Genomic DNA, 20,174 nt, shown 5'->3' with positions numbered 1-20,174 from the left:
AGAGGTGTGGCTTAAAATTTGCCGCTGCGCGCGCCGCTAGCTTTGTCCCGCTTTCCCTTCCTCAAAAGTTGGGAGGTATGCAGCTTTGTGTCTTCCAAAAAGGTGGAAGTCAGTCCAATGACCAAGACTTCTCAGAGGCTTCATGTCTTCCTTCGCCATCACTTTTTCTGCTGTGCTTTTCTACCATGCAGATTTATCGCTTGAGAACTGTGAAGAAGTGCAGACTGAGCCAAGGATGGCCATAATGTACGCTGGCATGGCTCGTTCTCCGCTTGCATAGTTAGTAGTTAGTGATGTATGAAATAATCTATAGTACTAGTCTGTGCATCCAATGCGAGGACTAGTCAGGAACCTTGTGGTTGCAGCAGGAGTACCAAAATGCTGGATTTTAGTCTCCCAGTGCTACGTGACCTGTCTATTAAGATGAAGGTCTCAGATGATAGGTCTGGTGCTGTGTTATTGTCAATTATCTTCGCGTTTATGAATAATGTATATATTATACAGTCTTTCAGTTCTGCAGAACATTAAAAATTAGTTTTTTTTTCTATTGCATATTTTCTCACTATTACCCTTTGTGTTTGCTGATTAATGGCCCAAAATGTTAAAGATTTCTGAAAACCAAAAGCAGTCAGTGTTTTACATAATTCACCCACCTTAATGGATATGAAAATATTCAGTATTTCTGTGCATTCCTATATTACCTGACTAGATAAGATACAGCGCTCCTATAGTACCTCGCTAGATAAGATACAGCGCTCCTATAGTACCTCGCTAGATAAGATACAGCGCTCCTATAGTACCTCGCTAGATAAGATACAGCGCTCCTATAGTACCTCGCTAGATAACAGATACAGCGCTTCTATAGTACCTCACTAGATAAAAGAAAAGGTGCTTCTATAGTACCTCACTAGATAACAGAGCAGCGCTCCTATAGTACCTGACAAGATAACAGATGCAGCACTTCTATAGTACCTCACTAAATAACATACAGTTCCTCACTAGATAACAGATACATCGCTCCTATAGTTCCTCACTAGATAACAGATACAGCGCTCCTATAGTTCCTCAATAGATAAGATAAAGCGCTCCTATAGTTCCTCACCAGATAACAGATACATCGCTCCTATAGTTCCTCACCAGATAACAGATACAGCGCTCCTATAGTTCCTCACTAGATAACAGATACAGCGCTCCTATAGTTCCTCACCAGATAACAGATACAGCGCTCCTATAGTACCTCACTAGATAACAGATACAGCGCTCCTATAGTACCTCACTAGATAACAGATACAGCGCTCCTATAGTACCTCACTAGATAACAGATACAGCGCTCCTATAGTACCTCACTAGATAACAGATACAGCGCTCCTATAGTACCTCACTAGATAACAGATACAGCGCTCCTATAGTACCTCAACAGATACAGCGTTTTACTTCAAAATGTGCAGGTATTGTTTTTAGCGCACTGGGAATTTACACACCTCCCCTACCTCACAGACACTGAAAGAGACATTTCTCCTGCGCCTTCTTCATTCCGTTTTACCCATATACTTACTATAACAGTCTATAGAGATGTATTCAAGGACGCAGGAAATGATTGTTTTCCTTTTGACACTTTGATTTTTTTTTATCTACAGTTACAAATAAGAAACCCTCACAAGTCTACATTACCAAAGTGAAACAATTCGAAGGCTCATCTTGTTTTGTGAGAAGATCCCAGTGGACTCTGGAACAGCTCAGACAAGTAAATGGTATTGACCCTAATCGGGTAAGTTCTGTCCTTACTATGTCTGTACATGTATAATGAATACACCTTAGGGTACGTTCCCACGATCAGTAACTGCTGCAGTTTGATGCCTCGTATTTATGCAGCGTCAAACCCTCAGCGTCTAGATGTTACAGCATAGTAGATGGGGTTTCTAGAAATTCCATGTCCACTACGCATCCACAGACGCCCGCGGATCACCCAAGGAGATTGACATGTGGCGCGTCTCTCCATACCACAGCATGCCAATTTCTCTTGTGGAGAAATTACATCAATCAAATGTATTGAATGCTGTAAATCCGCATTGTTCAGTGATCGCATGCGGATTTACCTGCGTTTAATCAAAGGCAGCGCTTTGGACACAACGAAAATGCGATGTTTCCAAATCGCTGCTAGTTCCCGATCGTGGGTAGCCAGCCTTAGTCCTAGATTGTATGTAATGTACTTCTGCACGATTGGTTTCTGAAGATCACCCCCTCAGAACCCTTAAGGTAAGTTCGCACTAGGCGTTTTGTCAGGTTTTTTTTTCTGCAGCAAATTGTGAACTCTTGGCAGAAAAGAAGCTGTAGAAAAAAAAGCATGTTTTCCTTGCTGCGATTTTGGCATGCTACATTTCTCTTGTGCATGCTGCTAAAGTTTAGTGTTAAAAAAATAAGTCCTATTCTATAGAATCAGGTTTTGGCACACAAAAAAGGCAGCAAAACTTGATTCATTTCAATGGGTGAAAAAACGCTGAAAAAAAACTGAGAGTAGTGACCATTCTCCATTGTGCAAAGAAAACATGCAAAGCACAAAATCCTGATGACAAGAAAACCAAGCTGTGTGCATGAGATTTCTGAAATCTCATAGACTTTGCTAGTACTGTAAAACACAGCCTGAAAATTGCATTAAAAAGCTGCAAAAATTGCCTAGTGTGAACTTAGCCTTAAAGGGAACCTGTCACCCCCAAAATCGATGCTGAGGTAAGCTCACCGTCATCGGGCTTATCTACAGGATTCTGTAATGCTGTAGATAAGCCCCCGATGTAACCTGAAAGAGGAGAAAAAGGGGTTAGATTATACTCACCCAGGGGCGGTCCCGCTGCGGTCCGGTCAAATGGGTGTCTCAGGTCCACTCCGGCACCTCCCATTTTCATTCCATGACATCCTCTTCTGGTCTTCACGCCGTGGCTCCTGCGCAGACGTACTTTGTCTGCCCTGTTGAGGGCAGAGCAAAGTACTGCAGTGCGCAGGCGTCAGGCCTCTCTGACCTTTCCGGCGCCTGCGCACTGCAGTACTTTGCTCTGCCCTCAACAGGGCAGACAAAGTACGCCTGCACCAGAGCCGCGACGTGAAGACCAGAAGAGGACGTCATGGAATGAAGATGGGAGGCCTTGGACCTGAGACACCCATCGGAGCAGCACCGCCCCTGGGTGACCTCTTATTCTCCTCTTTCAGGTAACATCGGCGGCTTATCTACAGCATTACAGAATGCTGTAGATAAGCCCTGATGCTGGTGAGCTTACCTCACCATCGATTTTGGGGGTGATAGGTTCCCTTTAATGCTGCAGATCATGGAGCCGCTCTGCAGAAGTACTCCTACTTTTATGGGCTTGAGATGTCCTTGCACTACAGGAACAGCCATTCATCAGAATCACTTTGTCTTTCTGCTACAAATCATCTGTTTGCTGGGGCAGTGATTTTCAACCTTTTTTGAGCCGCGGCACACTTTTTATACTTAAAAAATCCCGAGGCACACCACCAACCAAAATGGCACAAAATGGTGCGTCCAGGTTTGAGATGAAAGTCTGCAGTCATTCTATGTGACTGCAGGCTTCTGAATTCTCACAGCGCAAGCACTGCACACTTTCAGAATTCTCCCTTGCCGGTGGCCAGAGTGGACGGTCATGACAGCACAAGTATGTGATTTGGATACTTCTGGCCACATTCTAACTAGACGTGTCCGGCCTCAGTCAATTCATTTTCATTGAATGAGGCCACACATGTCTAGTCAGCACGTGACCGCATGTATGTAAATCACCAACATCAGAGAATGATGATAGCAGTGTGCACTGTGAGAATTCATAAGTCTGCAGTCACATAGTATGACTGCAGACTCATCACAACCTTGGACATCCCCTTTAATGTTCCTAACAAATAAAAATGAGAATTAGTATCACAAAAAAAACACATTTACATCCAGGTACCTGATAGATGACGTTGTTTGTGGAGTCGCCTCTTTCTTTTCATCTTCACCTTGTCCAGATGCCATGATGACTCTTCTCATCCACCGGCAGAGCTCGTTTCTGCAGACTTCCATCTTCTCCTGTCTTCTGCAGCACATCCCGACACAACACCCTTAAAGATAGCAGTGTTATTATAATGCTCCGGAATAACAATATCTGCCCTTGGCTTAGCCCCTGAGTAAATAATTGCCCCTCACTTTATTCCCAGCACATAATATGACCCTCACTGTCCCTCTTATGGTACATGCCATCCACACTACCCTCTCTCTCTTTTCCATACTTCACGCTGCCTTCTCATACGGTGTCCCTCATAGAGAGCCCAGTCTCTCTACTGTGCCCCTTCATTACACTCCTCCTACTTGGCATACTGTCTCCTCCTGGCTGTTACCCTCACACTACTCAGTATCTATTCTGTGTCCACTCACACTTTCATCCCCCCATACTGTCTGCACACATTTCTAATAGCCTCCTCCTGTACATCCCCCCCCTGCTAACATACCCCTTTGCTCTCTCCATATTCCCCCCTCACACATTCCCCCGACTCCCCATACTGTTCTCACACATCCCATCACCGTTGCTCCCAGTACTGTCAGCACACATTTTTCCCCTCGCTACTGTGTCCACCCCCATCTCCCCACTCACCCCCACAGAATATATCCACTGCCCTTCCGATAGAATAAATCCATCCCCTTCCACACAGAATAAATGCACCCTGCCCCACACATGCTAAATAAATTCCAGCCCCCCCCCCCACGTACACACTGAATAAATCCCCCCCACACACTGAATAAATCCCCCCCACACACTGAATAAATCCCCCCACACACTGAATAAATCCCCCCACTCACTGAATAAATCCCCCCCACGCACTGAATAAATCCCCCCACGCACTGAATAAATCCCCCCACGCACTGAATAAATCCCCCCACACACTGAATAAATCCCCCCCACACACTGAATAAATCCCCCCCACACACTGAATAAATCCCCCCACACACTGAATAAATCCCCCCACACACTAAATAAATCCCCCCCCACACTGAATAAATCCCCCCACACACTTAATAAATCCCCCCACACACTGAATAAATCCCCCCACACACTGAATAAATCCCCCCCACACACTGAATAAATCCCCCCACACACTGAATAATTCCCCCCCCCACACTGAATAAATCCCCCCACACTTAATAAATCCCCACCCACACTTAATAAATCCCCCCCCACACTGAATAAATCCCCCCACACACTTAATAAATCCCCCCACACACTTAATAAATCCCCCCACATACTCCCCATAAACCCACCCCACGCTGAATCTTCGGTGTCTTCAGCTCCACAGCACAGGAGCACTTACCACCAAGTCTCTTCTTTCTCCTGCGCGCCGGATAGTGACGTCAGCAGCGTGATCACATGACTTGATCACGCTGCTGGCGTCGCTCTGACCCAGCGGTCAGAGCCTCAATTGTACTCGCAGCTGGTAGATGTCTGCGAGTACAATTGATCTCCGGGAGCCGGCGCGCTGCAGCTTCTCTGTGCCGGCTGTCAGCTTGACAGTCGGCACAGAGAACAGCTGACTCCCGTTCCCCCGCGGCACACCCGACCATGTGTCGCGGCACACTAGTGTGCCGCGGCACACTGGTTGAAAAACACTGTGCTGGGGTATGGAGAGCACAGCTTTTCTTGTAGCTGCATTTTGAAAAAGGTTGTCTTTTTTGGCAGACTTAATCTAGGCTTGGCAAAATATACCTAGGCTTGGATGTTTTTCTTTGTAAAAAAAAAAAAAAAAGTTTCTGTCCTACCACCCTATCCCACATTCCAGACGTGGGAAAAATACAGATGATTTTTGTCACATGCAATACACAACCAGTACTTACATCTCCTTTAATGTTGCCAAATTTTAGTCACTTCTTCATTACTGTCTTCACAGTGTTCCACGATATATAATGTATTGGACATTTTTTCACCCTTCTCCTAACTGATCACTTTAAACAGTAGGATCCCTTTGCTGTATTGTAAGTTGTTTAAGGACTATGGCTTTTTCTGCAAAATGCGACTAAGAAAATGTCATTAAAATTCAACTAGAACAGCTAAATTAGAAATCTACAGGATGGCACGTGTGATTGACTACTATGTAATATGAGTGTAAATGTGACTGAACAAAACCAAATTATAAGAGGGTATTCACACTGGATTTGTACAGATTATGGGTGACCTTAAAGGTGGAACAAGTTCTGAAAATGTTCTTCTGATTTTATTTATTTTTTTTACATGCACAAAAGTCTGAAATTTTAACAGGGGTGTAGACTTTTAATATCCACTGTGTTGGCAGAAATTTAAAGGGAATCTGTCACCTCAAATTGGCGGGATATGTAAATGCCTTTTTATTCGGATTCCCATGACAGCACTACGAGAGAGGGGATCCGCCCTTCAGGAACAGGAAACCTACAGATACAAAAGGGCGGCACCTCTCCCCATGCATCAGTTGGTTTCCTGTTCCTGAAAGGACAGGATCCTACAGATGAATCTCGTAGGAAAGGATCCCAGGCCGGCCGGTCGATTCAGGTAGCGGGGGGGTCTCCTATCTCGGCCGGTGCGGAAGCCCCTGGAAGACGTCACGGTGGTCCTGGCTGGACTGCACGTCAGTGACGTAGACAGCAGGGAGCAGAGTCCGGAGGATTCCTGATCTCCTTCAGCGCCGGTAAGTATAGCGTTCCTTTGGTCCATGTGGTGGTGCAGCGCGGTGGTGAGGTAGCGGTGCCAGGAGGGGAACGCTATCCGGAGCGCTGCTGAGTGCTCTTCGGCGTCCTGCATCGCTCTCAGCGTTAGCTGGAGCGTTTCCGGGTGCAGTGACGTCGAGGGGGCGGAGTCAGCAGGCGCTTCCGGGTCACTGGGAAACTGCGCATGCGCAGTTCATCCAAGATGGCGGCGCCCATCGATCCTGAACGCCGGACTCCTCACACACTGCGCTGACCCCCCAGCTGTAGCCTCATCAGCAGGAACCAATGAGAGTGGCGCCAGGCAGCCTGCTGACCGGATCTGAGGGGGATTTAAGCAGGAGCTGGATTTAGAGCTCTGCCTTTGGTCACATCTACATCATGGAGAGTGATGGTGAGCGGCAGCTTCAGCTGTCGGAGGAGGTGCGACAAAAGCCCACGGAGAAGGAGCATGCCAGGAGTGACCAGTCCAGCCGTAAAAGCTCGTCCAAGCAGGGATCTAGAGCATCGACTGGCAAAGAACCCCCTCGTGTTCCGGTACCTTTTTTGGCGTACACTGGTAAGTGATCTACGTGAATGCTCACTCAGTGACACGGGCCCCTTATACTTTGTCATTCTAGGGGAAGAAAAGTGCAAAGTCGAAACATAAGGAGTGTGCCCTGTGTGAAGTCCCGTTACCAGATTCTTATACTAAAAAATTATGTGCCTCCTGTATACAACAGACGGTGAGGTCTACAGGAGTGGAGGGGTTGAGTGACATCAGGCTAGATAGATGGTATCACCCTTATTGTCCTCCCCTAGGTAGCGGAAGAATCTGCTTCTACGGCTAATCTACGTGAGATGATCCGTACAGAAGTAAGGGAATCCCTGCGGTCTATGTCCCAGGCGGGAAGTTCAAAACAGAGAGCCTCGGTGATCTCTGATTCGTCAGAGGAAGGTTCTTATGGCTCAAATCTCTCTTCCTCGTCATCAGAAGAGGAATCTGGCCGATTCTGTCTGCCTCTGGACCGGGTGGATAAATTAGTTAAGTCGGTCAGAGGTACGATGGGCCTAGAAGATCCTAAGACTCAGCTTTCCCGTCAGCAGCTAATGTTCAGTGGCTTGGAACACAAGAAGCGTAGATCCTTCCCGGTGAATGATAAAATTCAAGACCTGATTCTCCGAGAATGGAAGAAACCGGAGAAGAAAGGCTCATTACCACCAGCTTTAAAACGCAGGTATCCCTTTGAGGATACGACTGTGGATACCTGGGACAAGGCCCCTAAATTAGATGCCGCGGTGGCAAAGGCATCAAAGAGAGCCGCATTACCTTTCGAGGACATGGGATCCCTTAAAGACCCTCTTGACAGGAAGGCGGATACCTTCCTTAAAGGTACTTGGGAGATGGCAGCCGGATCATTGAGACCGGCAGTGGCTGCGACTTGTACAGCCAGATCCCTAATGGTCTGGCTGGAACAGTTGGAATCCCAGCTTAAAGGGAAGGTGCCGCGTTTTAATATTGTAAAAAAAAAAAACAAACCTCTTTAATTCCTTATTTTCATAAGTTATTTTCAAGTGTATAGTATTTATTGTTTTTTTTTTTATTCATTTTTTTTTCTGCCACTGGGCGCCGCCATTTTCATTTGCAGGACTGTAAGTGTAGCTGCACGACACTTAGTCTTCACATACGGCTGCCCTGGGCATAGGACTCAGCAGTCGGCGTCCGACCCCATAGCTCCCATTATAAGCTTCTCTGCTCTGATGTGGCCACGCCCCCTGGGCGGTCTCCACATCACAGCAGAGGCAGGAGATCGGCGCCATCTTGCTTTAGCCCACAGTGCCAGTGGAGTGTACCTGACTGTGAGCTCCACTGTAGAGCCGTGCTGTTGGAGGGGCAGCTCCATCTGTCTCCTCTCACACTCAGCGGCCATTCCCTGTCCTCTGCTGTAATCTCTAGAATCGCTAGAGAGGGTGAAGTGCTGTGGTCTGATGTCCTCTTATCTGGAGCTGCAGAGAGGTAACAGAGGGGGATGGGGGAGAACCTCTGTGCTGCTCCGACCTCACTGCAGCTCCTCACAGGACATCAGACCCTGCATCTATCACTATACTGTGCTGAGCCAAGTATCTAATCCTCTCCTGTGCTGACCTGTGTATCTAATCCTCTCCTGTGTGATACTGTGTGCTGAGCCGTGTATCTAATCCTCTCCTGTGTGATAGTGACTGCTGAGCCGTGTATCTAATCCTCTCCTGTGTGATACTGTGTGCTGAGCCGTGTATCTAATCCTCTCCTGTGTGATACTGTGTGCTGAGCCGTGTATCTAATCCTCTCCTGTGTGATACTGTCTGCTGAGCCGTGTATCTATTCCTCTCCTGTGTGATACTGTCTGCTGAGCCGTGTATCTAATCCTATACTGTCTGCTGAGCCGTGTATCTAATTCTCTCCTGTGTGATACTGTCTGCTGAGCCGTGTATCTAATCCTATACTGTCTGCTGAGCCGTGTATCTAATCCTCTCCTGTGTGATACGGTCTGCTGAGCCGTGTATCTAATCCTATACTGTGTGCTGAGCCGTGTATCTAATCCTCTCCTGTGTGATACTGTCTGCTGAGCCGTGTATCTAATCCTCTCCTGTGTAATACTGTGTGCTGAGCCGTGTATCTAATCCTCTCCTGTGTGATACTGTCTGCTGAGCCGTGTATCTAATCCTCTCCTGTGTGATACTGTCTGCTGAGCCGTGTATCTAATCCTCTCCTGTGTGATACTGTGTGCTGAGCCGTGTATCTAATCCTCTCCTGTGTGATACTGTCTGCTGAGCCGTGTATCTAATCCTCTCCTGTGTGATACTGTCTGCTGAGCCGTGTATCTAATCCTATACTGTGTGATACGGTCTGCTGAGCCGTGTATCTAATCCTATACTGTGTGCTGAGCCGTGTATCTAATCCTCTCCTGTGTAATACTGTGTGCTGAGCCGTGTATCTAATCCTCTCCTGTGTGATACGGTCTGCTGAGCCGTGTATCTAATCCTATACTGTGTGCTGAGCCGTGTATCTAATCCTCTCCTGTGTGATACTGTCTGCTGAGCCGTGTATCTAATCCTCTCCTGTGTGATACTGTCTGCTGAGCCGTGTATCTAATCCTCTCCTGTGTAATACTGTGTGCTGAGCCGTGTATCTAATCCTCTCCTGTGTGATACTTTCTGCTGAGCCGTGTATCTAATCCTCTCCTGTGTGATACTGTCTGCTGAGCCGTGTATCTAATCCTCTCCTGTGTAATACTGTGTGCTGAGCCGTGTATCTAATCCTCTCCTGTGTGATACTGTCTGCTGAGCCGTGTATCTAATCCTCTCCTGTGTAATACTGTGTGCTGAGCCGTGTATCTAATCCTCTCCTGTGTGATACTGTCTGCTGAGCCGTGTATCTAATCCTCTCCTGTGTGATACTGTCTGCTGAGCCGTGTATCTAATCCTATACTGTGTGATACGGTCTGCTGAGCCGTGTATCTAATCCTATACTGTGTGCTGAGCCGTGTATCTAATCCTCTCCTGTGTGATACTGTCTGCTGAGCCGTGTATCTAATCCTCTCCTGTGTGATACTGTCTGCTGAGCCGTGTATCTAATCCTCTCCTGTGTAATACTGTGTGCTGAGCCGTGTATCTAATCCTCTCCTGTGTGATACTGTCTGCTGAGCCGTGTATCTAATCCTCTCCTGTGATACTGTCTGCTGAGCCGTGTATCTAATCCTCTCCTGTGTAATACTGTGTGCTGAGCCGTGTATCTAATCCTCTCCTGTGTGATACTGTCTGCTGAGCCGTGTATCTAATCCTCTCCTGTGTGATACTGTCTGCTGAGCCGTGTATCTAATCCTATACTGTCTGCTGAGCCGTGTATCTAATCCTCTCCTGTGTGATACTGTCTGCTGAGCCGTGTATCTAATCCTATACTGTCTGCTGAGCCGTGTATCTAATCCTCTCCTGTGTGATACTGTCTGCTGAGCCGTGTATCTAATCCTATACTGTGTGCTGAGCCGTGTATCTAATCCTCTCCTGTGTGATACTGTCTGCTGAGCCGTGTATCTAATCCTATCCTGTGCTGAGCCGTGTATCTAATCCTCCTGTGGAATACTGACTGCTGAGCCGTGTATCTAATCCTCTCCTGTGTGATACTGTCTGCTGAGCCGTGTATCTAATCCTCTCCTGTGTGATACTGTCTGGTGAGCCATGTATCTAATCCTCTCCTGTGTGATACTGTCTGCTGAGCCGTGTATCTAATCCTCTCCTGTGTGATACTGTGTGCTGAGCCGTGTATCTAATCCTCTCCTGTGTGATACTGTCTGGTGAACCGTGTATCTAATCCTATACTGTCTGCTGAGCCGTGTATCTAATCCTCTCCTGTGTGATACTGTCTGCTGAGCCGTGTATCTAATCCTATACTGTGTGCTGAGCCGTGTATCTAATCCTCTCCTGTGTGATACTGTCTGCTGAGCCGTGTATCTAATCCTATCCTGTGCTGAGCCGTGTATCTAATCCTCCTGTGGAATACTGACTGCTGAGCCGTGTATCTAATCCTCTCCTGTGTGATACTGTCTGCTGAGCCGTGTATCTAATCCTCTCCTGTGTGATACTGTCTGGTGAGCCATGTATCTAATCCTCTCCTGTGTGATACTGTCTGCTGAGCCGTGTATCTAATCCTCTCCTGTGTGATACTGTGTGCTGAGCCGTGTATCTAATCCTCTCCTGTGTGATACTGTGTGCTGAGCCGTGTATCTAATCCTCTCCTGTGTGATACTGTCTGCTGAGCCGTGTATCTAATCCTCTCCTGTGTGATACTGTCTGCTGAGCCGTGTATCTAATCCTATACTGTGTGATACGGTCTGCTGAGCCGTGTATCTAATCCTATACTGTGTGCTGAGCCGTGTATCTAATCCTCTCCTGTGTGATACTGTCTGCTGAGCCGTGTATCTAATCCTCTCCTGTGTGATACTGTCTGCTGAGCCGTGTATCTAATCCTCTCCTGTGTAATACTGTGTGCTGAGCCGTGTATCTAATCCTCTCCTGTGTGATACTGTCTGCTGAGCCGTGTATCTAATCCTCTCCTGTGTGATACTGTCTGCTGAGCCGTGTATCTAATCCTCTCCTGTGTAATACTGTGTGCTGAGCCGTGTATCTAATCCTCTCCTGTGTGATACTGTCTGCTGAGCCGTGTATCTAATCCTCTCCTGTGTGATACTGTCTGCTGAGCCGTGTATCTAATCCTATACTGTCTGCTGAGCCGTGTATCTAATCCTCTCCTGTGTGATACTGTCTGCTGAGCCGTGTATCTAATCCTATACTGTCTGCTGAGCCGTGTATCTAATCCTCTCCTGTGTGATACTGTCTGCTGAGCCGTGTATCTAATCCTATACTGTGTGCTGAGCCGTGTATCTAATCCTCTCCTGTGTGATACTGTCTGCTGAGCCGTGTATCTAATCCTATCCTGTGCTGAGCCGTGTATCTAATCCTCCTGTGGAATACTGACTGCTGAGCCGTGTATCTAATCCTCTCCTGTGTGATACTGTCTGCTGAGCCGTGTATCTAATCCTCTCCTGTGTGATACTGTCTGGTGAGCCATGTATCTAATCCTCTCCTGTGTGATACTGTCTGCTGAGCCGTGTATCTAATCCTCTCCTGTGTGATACTGTGTGCTGAGCCGTGTATCTAATCCTCTCCTGTGTGATACTGTCTGGTGAACCGTGTATCTAATCCTCTCCTATGCACTCCTCTCCCCCCTGCATATCTTTCCCCATTGCACACGCAACTCAATGTGTACGATAACAGGAGCTGCGAGCGTCATGCTGTATTATGGCATTATGTGAGATCTATATGACGGTATTATGTGATCTGTATGGCGGTATTATGCTTGATCAGTATTGTGAGAATTATATGGTGGTATTGTGTGTGATCTATATGGCGGTATTATGTGAGAACACTGGCAGCATTATGTGTGATCTATATGGCGGTATTATGTGAGAACACTATGGCAGTATTATGTGCGATCTATATGGTGGTATGTGAGAACACTGGCAGTATTATGTGTGATCTATATGGTGGTATGTGAGAACACTGGCGGTATTATGTGTGATCTATATGGTGGTATTATGTGAGAACACTATGGCAGTATTATGTGTGATCTATATGGTGGTATGTGAGAACACTGGCAGTATTATGTGTGATCTATATGGTGGTATGTGAGAACACTGGCGGTATGTGTGATCTATATGGCGGTATTATGTGAGAACACTATGGCAGTATTATGTGTGATCTATATGGCGGTATGTGAGAACACTGGCGGTATTATGTGTGATCTATATGGCGGTATGTGAGAACACTGGCGGTATTATGTGTGATCTATATGGTGGTATTATGTGAGAACTGTATGACAGTATTGTGTGATCTATTTGATAGTATTGTGTGTGATCTATATGTCGGTATTATGTGAGAACACTATGGAAGTATTATGTGTGATCTATATGGCGGTATGTGAGAACACTGGCGGTATTATGTGTGATCTATATGGTGGTATTATGTGAGAACTGTATGACAGTATTGTGTGATCTATTTGATAGTATTGTGTGTGATCTATATGGCGGTATTATGTGAGAACACTATGGCAGTATTATCTTCAGAAATCGGACCCATTCTATGGTGGTTCTGGCTGAGCACCTGCACGCGGGTCTGGGGTAATAGAGGGGGCAGCATGACCTCCAGTTAGGTGTAGTCAGGGGAAGGCTGGTGAGGCAGCTGAAGAGAGGGGTCTCATTTTTATCGTTACTATATGGCTACATTTCCTTCCCAGCGTCACCCCTTACTTCGCCTGTCGCCTCCCTTTCACACATCGCCAGGACAGGATGGAGAAGACAAGATCTGAGGAGGGGAATGGGGTCTGCATGCAAAGTCTGGATCAGACCAGGCCATCAATCCGCAGAAATGTTTCCTGGATTTCTGTGGAGCTAACAAGCAGACGGTCCATCCATGTGTATAAAAGACAGCGCTCTATGTACAATCCCTGGCTGCTCCGCACACCAAACAAGGGGCCCCCATAGACCAGCACACTGCTCTCCTGAAATACTCTGTGCTGCTGTCACCCTGCTCCCTCCACCACATATCTCCCAGAATCCTTGCTGCCTGCCATCCTCGGTGACTGTCTACTTGTCAGTATAAGGCTGCTTTCACACTAGCGTCGGTACGAGCCTTTCGCAGTGCGTCGTACCGACGTATGCTGTGAAAGAAATGTCCGATGTGGGCAGCAGAAGCAGTCTTACGACGCTTCCGCTGCCCCATTGTTAGGTCTGGGCATGAGGGGGCGGAGTTTCGGCCGTGCATACGCGGTCGAAAATGGTGGACTCGACGCACAAACGTTACATGTAACTTTTTTTGTGGCGGCGGTCCACCAAAACATGACGCAACCGTCGCACGACAGTTGTGACGTGTGGCAATACGTCGCAATGCGTCGGTAATGTTAGTCTATGGGGAAAAAACGCATCCTGCAGACAACTTTGCAGGATGCGTTTTTTCTCCTGAATGACGCATTGCAACGTACAGCCAACAACGCTAGTGTGAAAGTAGCCTAAGGCTGCCGTCCACTATCAGTATTTGGTCAGTATTTTACCTCAGTATTTGTAAGCCAAAACCAGGAGTGGGTGATAAATGCAGAAGTGGTGACATGTTTCTATTATACTTTTCCTCTAATTGTTCCACTGCTGGTTTTGGCTTACAAATACTGAGGTAAAATACTGACCAAATACTGATAGTGTGACGGCAGCCATACTCTGCAGTCACCAACAAAATGGCTGCTCACTGGGTTCCTGAATATCATCCTCTCTAATCCCTTAGCAAACACCCAGAAGGAGAGGAGAGGAGACATCACACACGTCAGCAGACTCCGCCCATAATTACTGCAGTGCAGTAATGTGAGCTATTTCTACACTAGGTTTTTCTGAAATTTCAGCAGCTGCTCCCCCTAGTGTTGAAAGTGGAAATTCCAAAACTTTTCAAATTATTTTTCATATTTTACTAAATTATAAACAAATGATAATATTTTTTAAGAAAATTTAATCATTAATTCTTTACATTTTTACAATTTCTGAAAAAAATTTTTTTTTGATGGCACCTTCCCTTTTTAAAGAAGGCGCTTCCAGAAGTTCTATTCTAAGTGCGCTTCCGGTGATTCAAGATGCTGCGGCTTTCCTGTCGGACGCGTCGGTCGATTCGGTCAGAATGGCGGCCAGAGCAGCAGGACTCTCCAACGCGGCTCGTAGAGCCCTGTGGTTGAAGTGTTGGTCGGGTGACATTCAATCAAGGTCCAAATTATGCGCTATTCCATGCAAAGGGGAATATCTCTTTGGGCCAACCTTGGATGAGCTGCTTGAAAAGGCTGGAGATGACAAGAAAAAATTCCCTAGTTTGTCATCAGCCTCTTATCGGCGTCCATTCAACAGGAGGAGATTTGGTCGCGGAAGGAAGCGCGCATCCTCACCCTCTAGAGAGAATTTTAGATGGGAGGATAGACGCAGGAGAGGTACGGGTTACATGTTCCGCCGTTCCTCAAAAGAACGTAAGAAACCGGACCAATGACTAGCAATCCCTGTGGGAGGGAGATTGTCAGCCTTCTCTTCCGCATGGACTAACATCTCAAATAGTGACTGGGTCCGAGGTATTATTTCAGAAGGCCTGAAATTGGAATTTATTCACTGGCCTCGGGATAAGTTTATGCTAACCCCCTTACGTTCCTCCACTATTGAACAGACGGCTTTAGAGGCAGAAGTTGTGAGTTTATGCCTTAAAAACGTGCTGATTGAGGTCCCAGAGTCAGAAAGAGGGAGTGGATTTTACTCTCCTCTATTTCTGATTCAAAAACCGGACAGGTCATTTAGGACTATTATTAACCTTAAATCCCTTAATGAATACCTGGTTAAGGCCACATTTAAAATGGAGTCAATCAGCTCTGCAATAAAAATGTTGTTCAAACACTGCTTCATGGTAGTTGTGGACTTAAAAGATGCGTATTATCATGTTCCTATGCAAGAGAACTTTCAGAGGTTTCTACGTGTGGCAGTGTCTATGGGGGGTATTGTTCGACATTTTCAATTTAGAGCCCTTCCCTTCGGCCTCTCAAAGTCTCCCCGAGTATTCACTAAAGTTGTTGCGGAGGTCATGGCGCACTTACGTGAATTTGATATCCTCATAATCCCTTATCTGGATGATTTCCTGATAGTTGGAAACTCAGCAGACCATTGCCTTGCTCAGGTAAAAACAGCTATGTCTAAACTAGAACATCTGGGCTGGATTATAAACTATGAAAAATCCCGATTACAACCCCTAAAAACCCAGAGATTTCTAGGGCTGCTGTTAGATTCCGAGTCCCAAAAATGCTGTCTTCCACCTGATAAACTGCTCCATATCCAACAACAGGTATTAAAAGCAATTAATAAACCAACCATGACTCTTAGACAGGCTATGTCTTTGTTAGGTTCCCTAACTTCCTGTATTCCTGCCGTCCATTGGGCACAGTTCCACTCCAGACCTTTACAGTTTGACGTACTGAATTATGATAGAGTCTTACAGGGTTCCTTGCAGGGTCAGATGACATTGAGTCCAGAGGTTCTGACATCTCTTAGATGGTGGCTGAAGGAAGACAATCTGTCAGCAGGAGTTCCCTGGGTGACTCAAGTGACTCGGGTAATTACGACGGACGCCAGCCCCACGGGGTGGGGGGCACACATGGGTGACGTAGTAGTCCAGGGTTTATGGGATCCCCAAACATCAGCCTCTTCCAATCAGAGGTCTGAAATACAACTGATGCATGGGGAGAGGTGCCGCCCTTTTGTATCTGTAGGTTTCCTGTTCCTGAAGGGCGGATCCCCTCTCTCGTAGTGCTGTCATGGGCCTCCGAAAAATGCCGCTACCAGTAAGTAGCTTAATGCTTTTCCGGTCCGATGGGCGGCGTTTCATCTTAGTTCCTCCACCCCACGCGCAAAATATGGAGGACAAGTACTCTAAGGCTGGCCTCACACTACCGTGTTTTACGGACTTGAGAGGTGCTGAAAATACGGATTGCATACGGTACAATGCTTCTCTATGCCCCAGCTCCTATCAGCCGTATTTTACTGATCCGTATTATATGGTCTTCTACGGCCGTAGAAAATCTCAGCATGCTGCGTTTGTCACCGTATTGCGCAAAAAATACACCAATGAAAGTCTATGGGGGCGAGAAGAATACGGATTACACACGGACCAGCAGTGTGACTTGCGAGAAACACGCAGCGGTGTTAGAGAGAAAAGCCGGCAATTCAGTGCGGTGCACAGTAAAATCACACTGACAGGTTACAATAGAATATGTAGAATAAATGTGTACACATAGAATAGGTATATATGTGTATGTGTATATATATATATATATATATATATATATATATATATATATATATATATATATATATATATATATATATATATATATATATTGATATTTCATCCAGCGCGAGATAGCAAAAGCCGGCAATTGAATCACCGGCTTTTAAGCTATCTCCTTCCTAAACCCGACATGATATGAGACATGGTTTACATACAGTAAACCATCTCATATCCCTTTTTTTTTGCATATTCCACACTACTAATGTTAGTAGTGTGTATGTGCAAAATTTGGGCGCTCTAGCTATTAAATTGAAGGGTTAAATGGCGTAAAAAATTGGCGTGGGCTCCCGCACAATTTTCTCCGCCAGAGTAGTAAAGCCAGTGACTGAGGGCAGATATTAATAGCCTGGAGAGGGTCCACGGTTATTGGCCCCCCCCTCCCCTGGATAAAAACCTGCCCCAGCCACTCTGGAAGATGCGCCTATTCTGGCACTTGGCCACTCTCTTCCCATTCCCGTGTAGCAGTGGGATATGGGGTAATAGAGAAAATGGCTTTACTACTCTGGCGGAGAAAATTGCGCGGGAGCCCACGTAAATTTTTTCCCGCCACTTAACCCTTTAATTTAATAGAGCGCCCAAATTTTGCACATACACACTACTAACATTAGTAGTGTGGATTATGCAAAAAAAAAATGGCGATATGAGATGGTTTACTGTATGTAAACCATGTCTCATATCATGTCGGGTTTAGGAAGGAGATAGCAAAAGCCGGCAATTGAATTACCGGCTTTTAAGCGATCTCTCGCTGGATGAAATATTAATATATATACACACACATACACATACATACACACACACACATACACACACACACACACACACACACACACACACACTACATATGTTTTTGGGAGCACATGGATCCATTGTATGTCCGTATGTCGGTTTTGCAAGCCTGCGAGAAAATCTCGCAGTACGGATGCCATACGGATTACATACAGGGGTTGCCATACGCAAAATACGCTGACACACCCTGCCTACGGAGGAGATACGGACCACTATTTTGGGGACTTTTCTGCGTATTACGGACGTAAATTACGGACCGTATTTTTATACGCTGAGTGTGACGCCGGCCTAATTCTCAAACATTATAGCGGACAACAGGGACGGATGGGGTGGAGAAATGAAGATGAAACGCCGCCCATCGGACTGGAAAAAAGACATTTATGTATCCCGCCAATTTGAGGTGACAGATTCCCTTTAACTTTTCTCTTGACTGGTGAGCTGGGAGTACATTTGTTTTGTTTTTATATCCACTATTTTAAAAGTTTACTAAGCCATCAGAAAGTGAATTCTAGAGACTTACAGATTTGTGAAAAAGTTTTATACAGTACTGGAAAAATGTTGCAAAGTCATAATGCTTATACAAATATTTGATAAAAGTAAAGTGACTGTAGAAAAGAGAAATCTAAATCCGATCAATATTTGGTGTGACCGCCCTCTCCTTTCAAAACAGCATCAAAGCATCAGTTCTTCTATGTTTTCGAGGAACTCGGCAGGGAGGTTGTTCAAAACATCCTGGAGAACTAACCATGGACTTTCTGTGGATGTCGCTTTCGCAAATCCTCAAATTGTAATCTCAGACTGACTTAATGATTTTAGGATCAGGGCTTAGTAGGGCTACATCATCACTTCCAGGATGCCTCCATGACACTGAAGATATTTTTTAATTGCATTGACTGTATGTTTGGGGTCATTGTCCAGCTGCAGAATAAATTTGGAGGCAATCAGACGACTCCCTGATGGTATTATATGAGAGTTAAGTATTTGCCTGTATTTCTCAGCATTGAGGACATTAGTCTTAATCAGATCCCCAGCTGTTTTTTGCTGAAATGCAGCCCCAAACTTGCAAGGATCCTCCACCATGCTTCACTGTCGCTTGCCATCAGTCATTATTGCCCTTCGGCAAACAATTGCCTTTTGTTACTGCCAAATATTTCACTTTGTGACTCATCAGTCCAGAGCACATGCTGCCATTTTCTCCACCCCGTTTCCTATGTATCATTAAATGAATCCTGACTGCTGATACATACTGCTTGATCCATGAGTAGCATGTATTAGACCCTGGCTGTGTGATTTCAGTCAGGTATGTTTGACTCTGAATCACTGCAAGGTTTCAAAGAAAAATGCACTTTAAAAGCCGCCAGGGACAGAACTACGCGGGACTAGCGCACAAAAAAAGGGCATGGACCGCACCTCCTTGGATCAGCACTCCTCCCATTTGGCACAGGTGATTTTAAATAAGCAGGAGATTGCAAAAAAAGGGGTCCAGCCTATGTTTTCTCTCACTGGAAAGCTTCAGGAAGGTGAATTTCAATGCTCCTTTCATTTGGTGTTGGTTCTGTGTGGCGGCCATTATTGCTGTGGCTTTGTGCTGGTGGAGCAGCGCAGTCTGGAGTCATGGGGGACTCGTTCTTGCAGCAAGGATGCTGTGAGGTGCCAGTCCATCCGCCCTACTGGTGCATTGTTGCTGCGGCAGTGGTTAGTGCATGACACGGTGGTGATTAGCGCATGACGCCTCTCCTTTAAGGCGATAGAAGTTAGGCCCCACTTAGAGGTTTGCCGAGACGTGGCAGTGGGCTTCATACAGTCTGATCAGAATGTTAAACTAAGAACCTTATGTTTAGTAATATTTTTTTGCCTGACGGCATTAGATCAATTTATGATTTATTTTTGGGAGGTTTGGTCCATGCTCTTTTCTTGTGCATTGCACACGAGTAACTGTTCTCTCCCTTCATGTATGTATGTGTGTGTGTGTGTATATTGAGAGGCTTGTCACTTCACTGGAGCTGGCGAGGAATACTGCTAGGTACCCGCCTGTCTGACTAGTCCCCCATGCATTATGCATACCTAGCTGAAATCATGCAGCCAGTGTCTGACACATGTTGCTTGCGGATCGGGCAGCATGTATCCGCTGTCAGGTTCCCTTTAAAGCCAATCTTTAGCGTAAAGAACAGGGAGTGCTAGAAGTGATGATATGGCCCCACAAGAGCCCTGATCTTAATATTGGGTCTATGGTTACATTTATACGTCTGAAGGTAGG

General features: G+C 46.1%; 1 protein-coding gene across 2 annotated transcripts in view; it reads left to right on the top strand.

The window, feature by feature from the left end:
- STXBP6 (syntaxin binding protein 6) overlaps positions 1-20,174 on the top strand; it is a 141,297-nt gene that overhangs the window by 103,652 nt on the left and 17,471 nt on the right. For both annotated transcript variants that reach the window (XM_069732517.1, XM_069732518.1), the window contains one exon: positions 1,638-1,768. In XM_069732517.1, the coding sequence (XP_069588618.1) occupies positions 1,638-1,768 (131 nt within the window). The remainder of the gene's footprint in view (positions 1-1,637; positions 1,769-20,174) is intronic.

Source organism: Ranitomeya imitator, chromosome 1 (genome assembly GCF_032444005.1).
Source record: "Ranitomeya imitator isolate aRanImi1 chromosome 1, aRanImi1.pri, whole genome shotgun sequence".
Classification (NCBI taxonomy): domain Eukaryota; kingdom Metazoa; phylum Chordata; class Amphibia; order Anura; family Dendrobatidae; genus Ranitomeya; species Ranitomeya imitator.
This window is presented reverse-complemented; position numbering and strand designations above follow the sequence as displayed.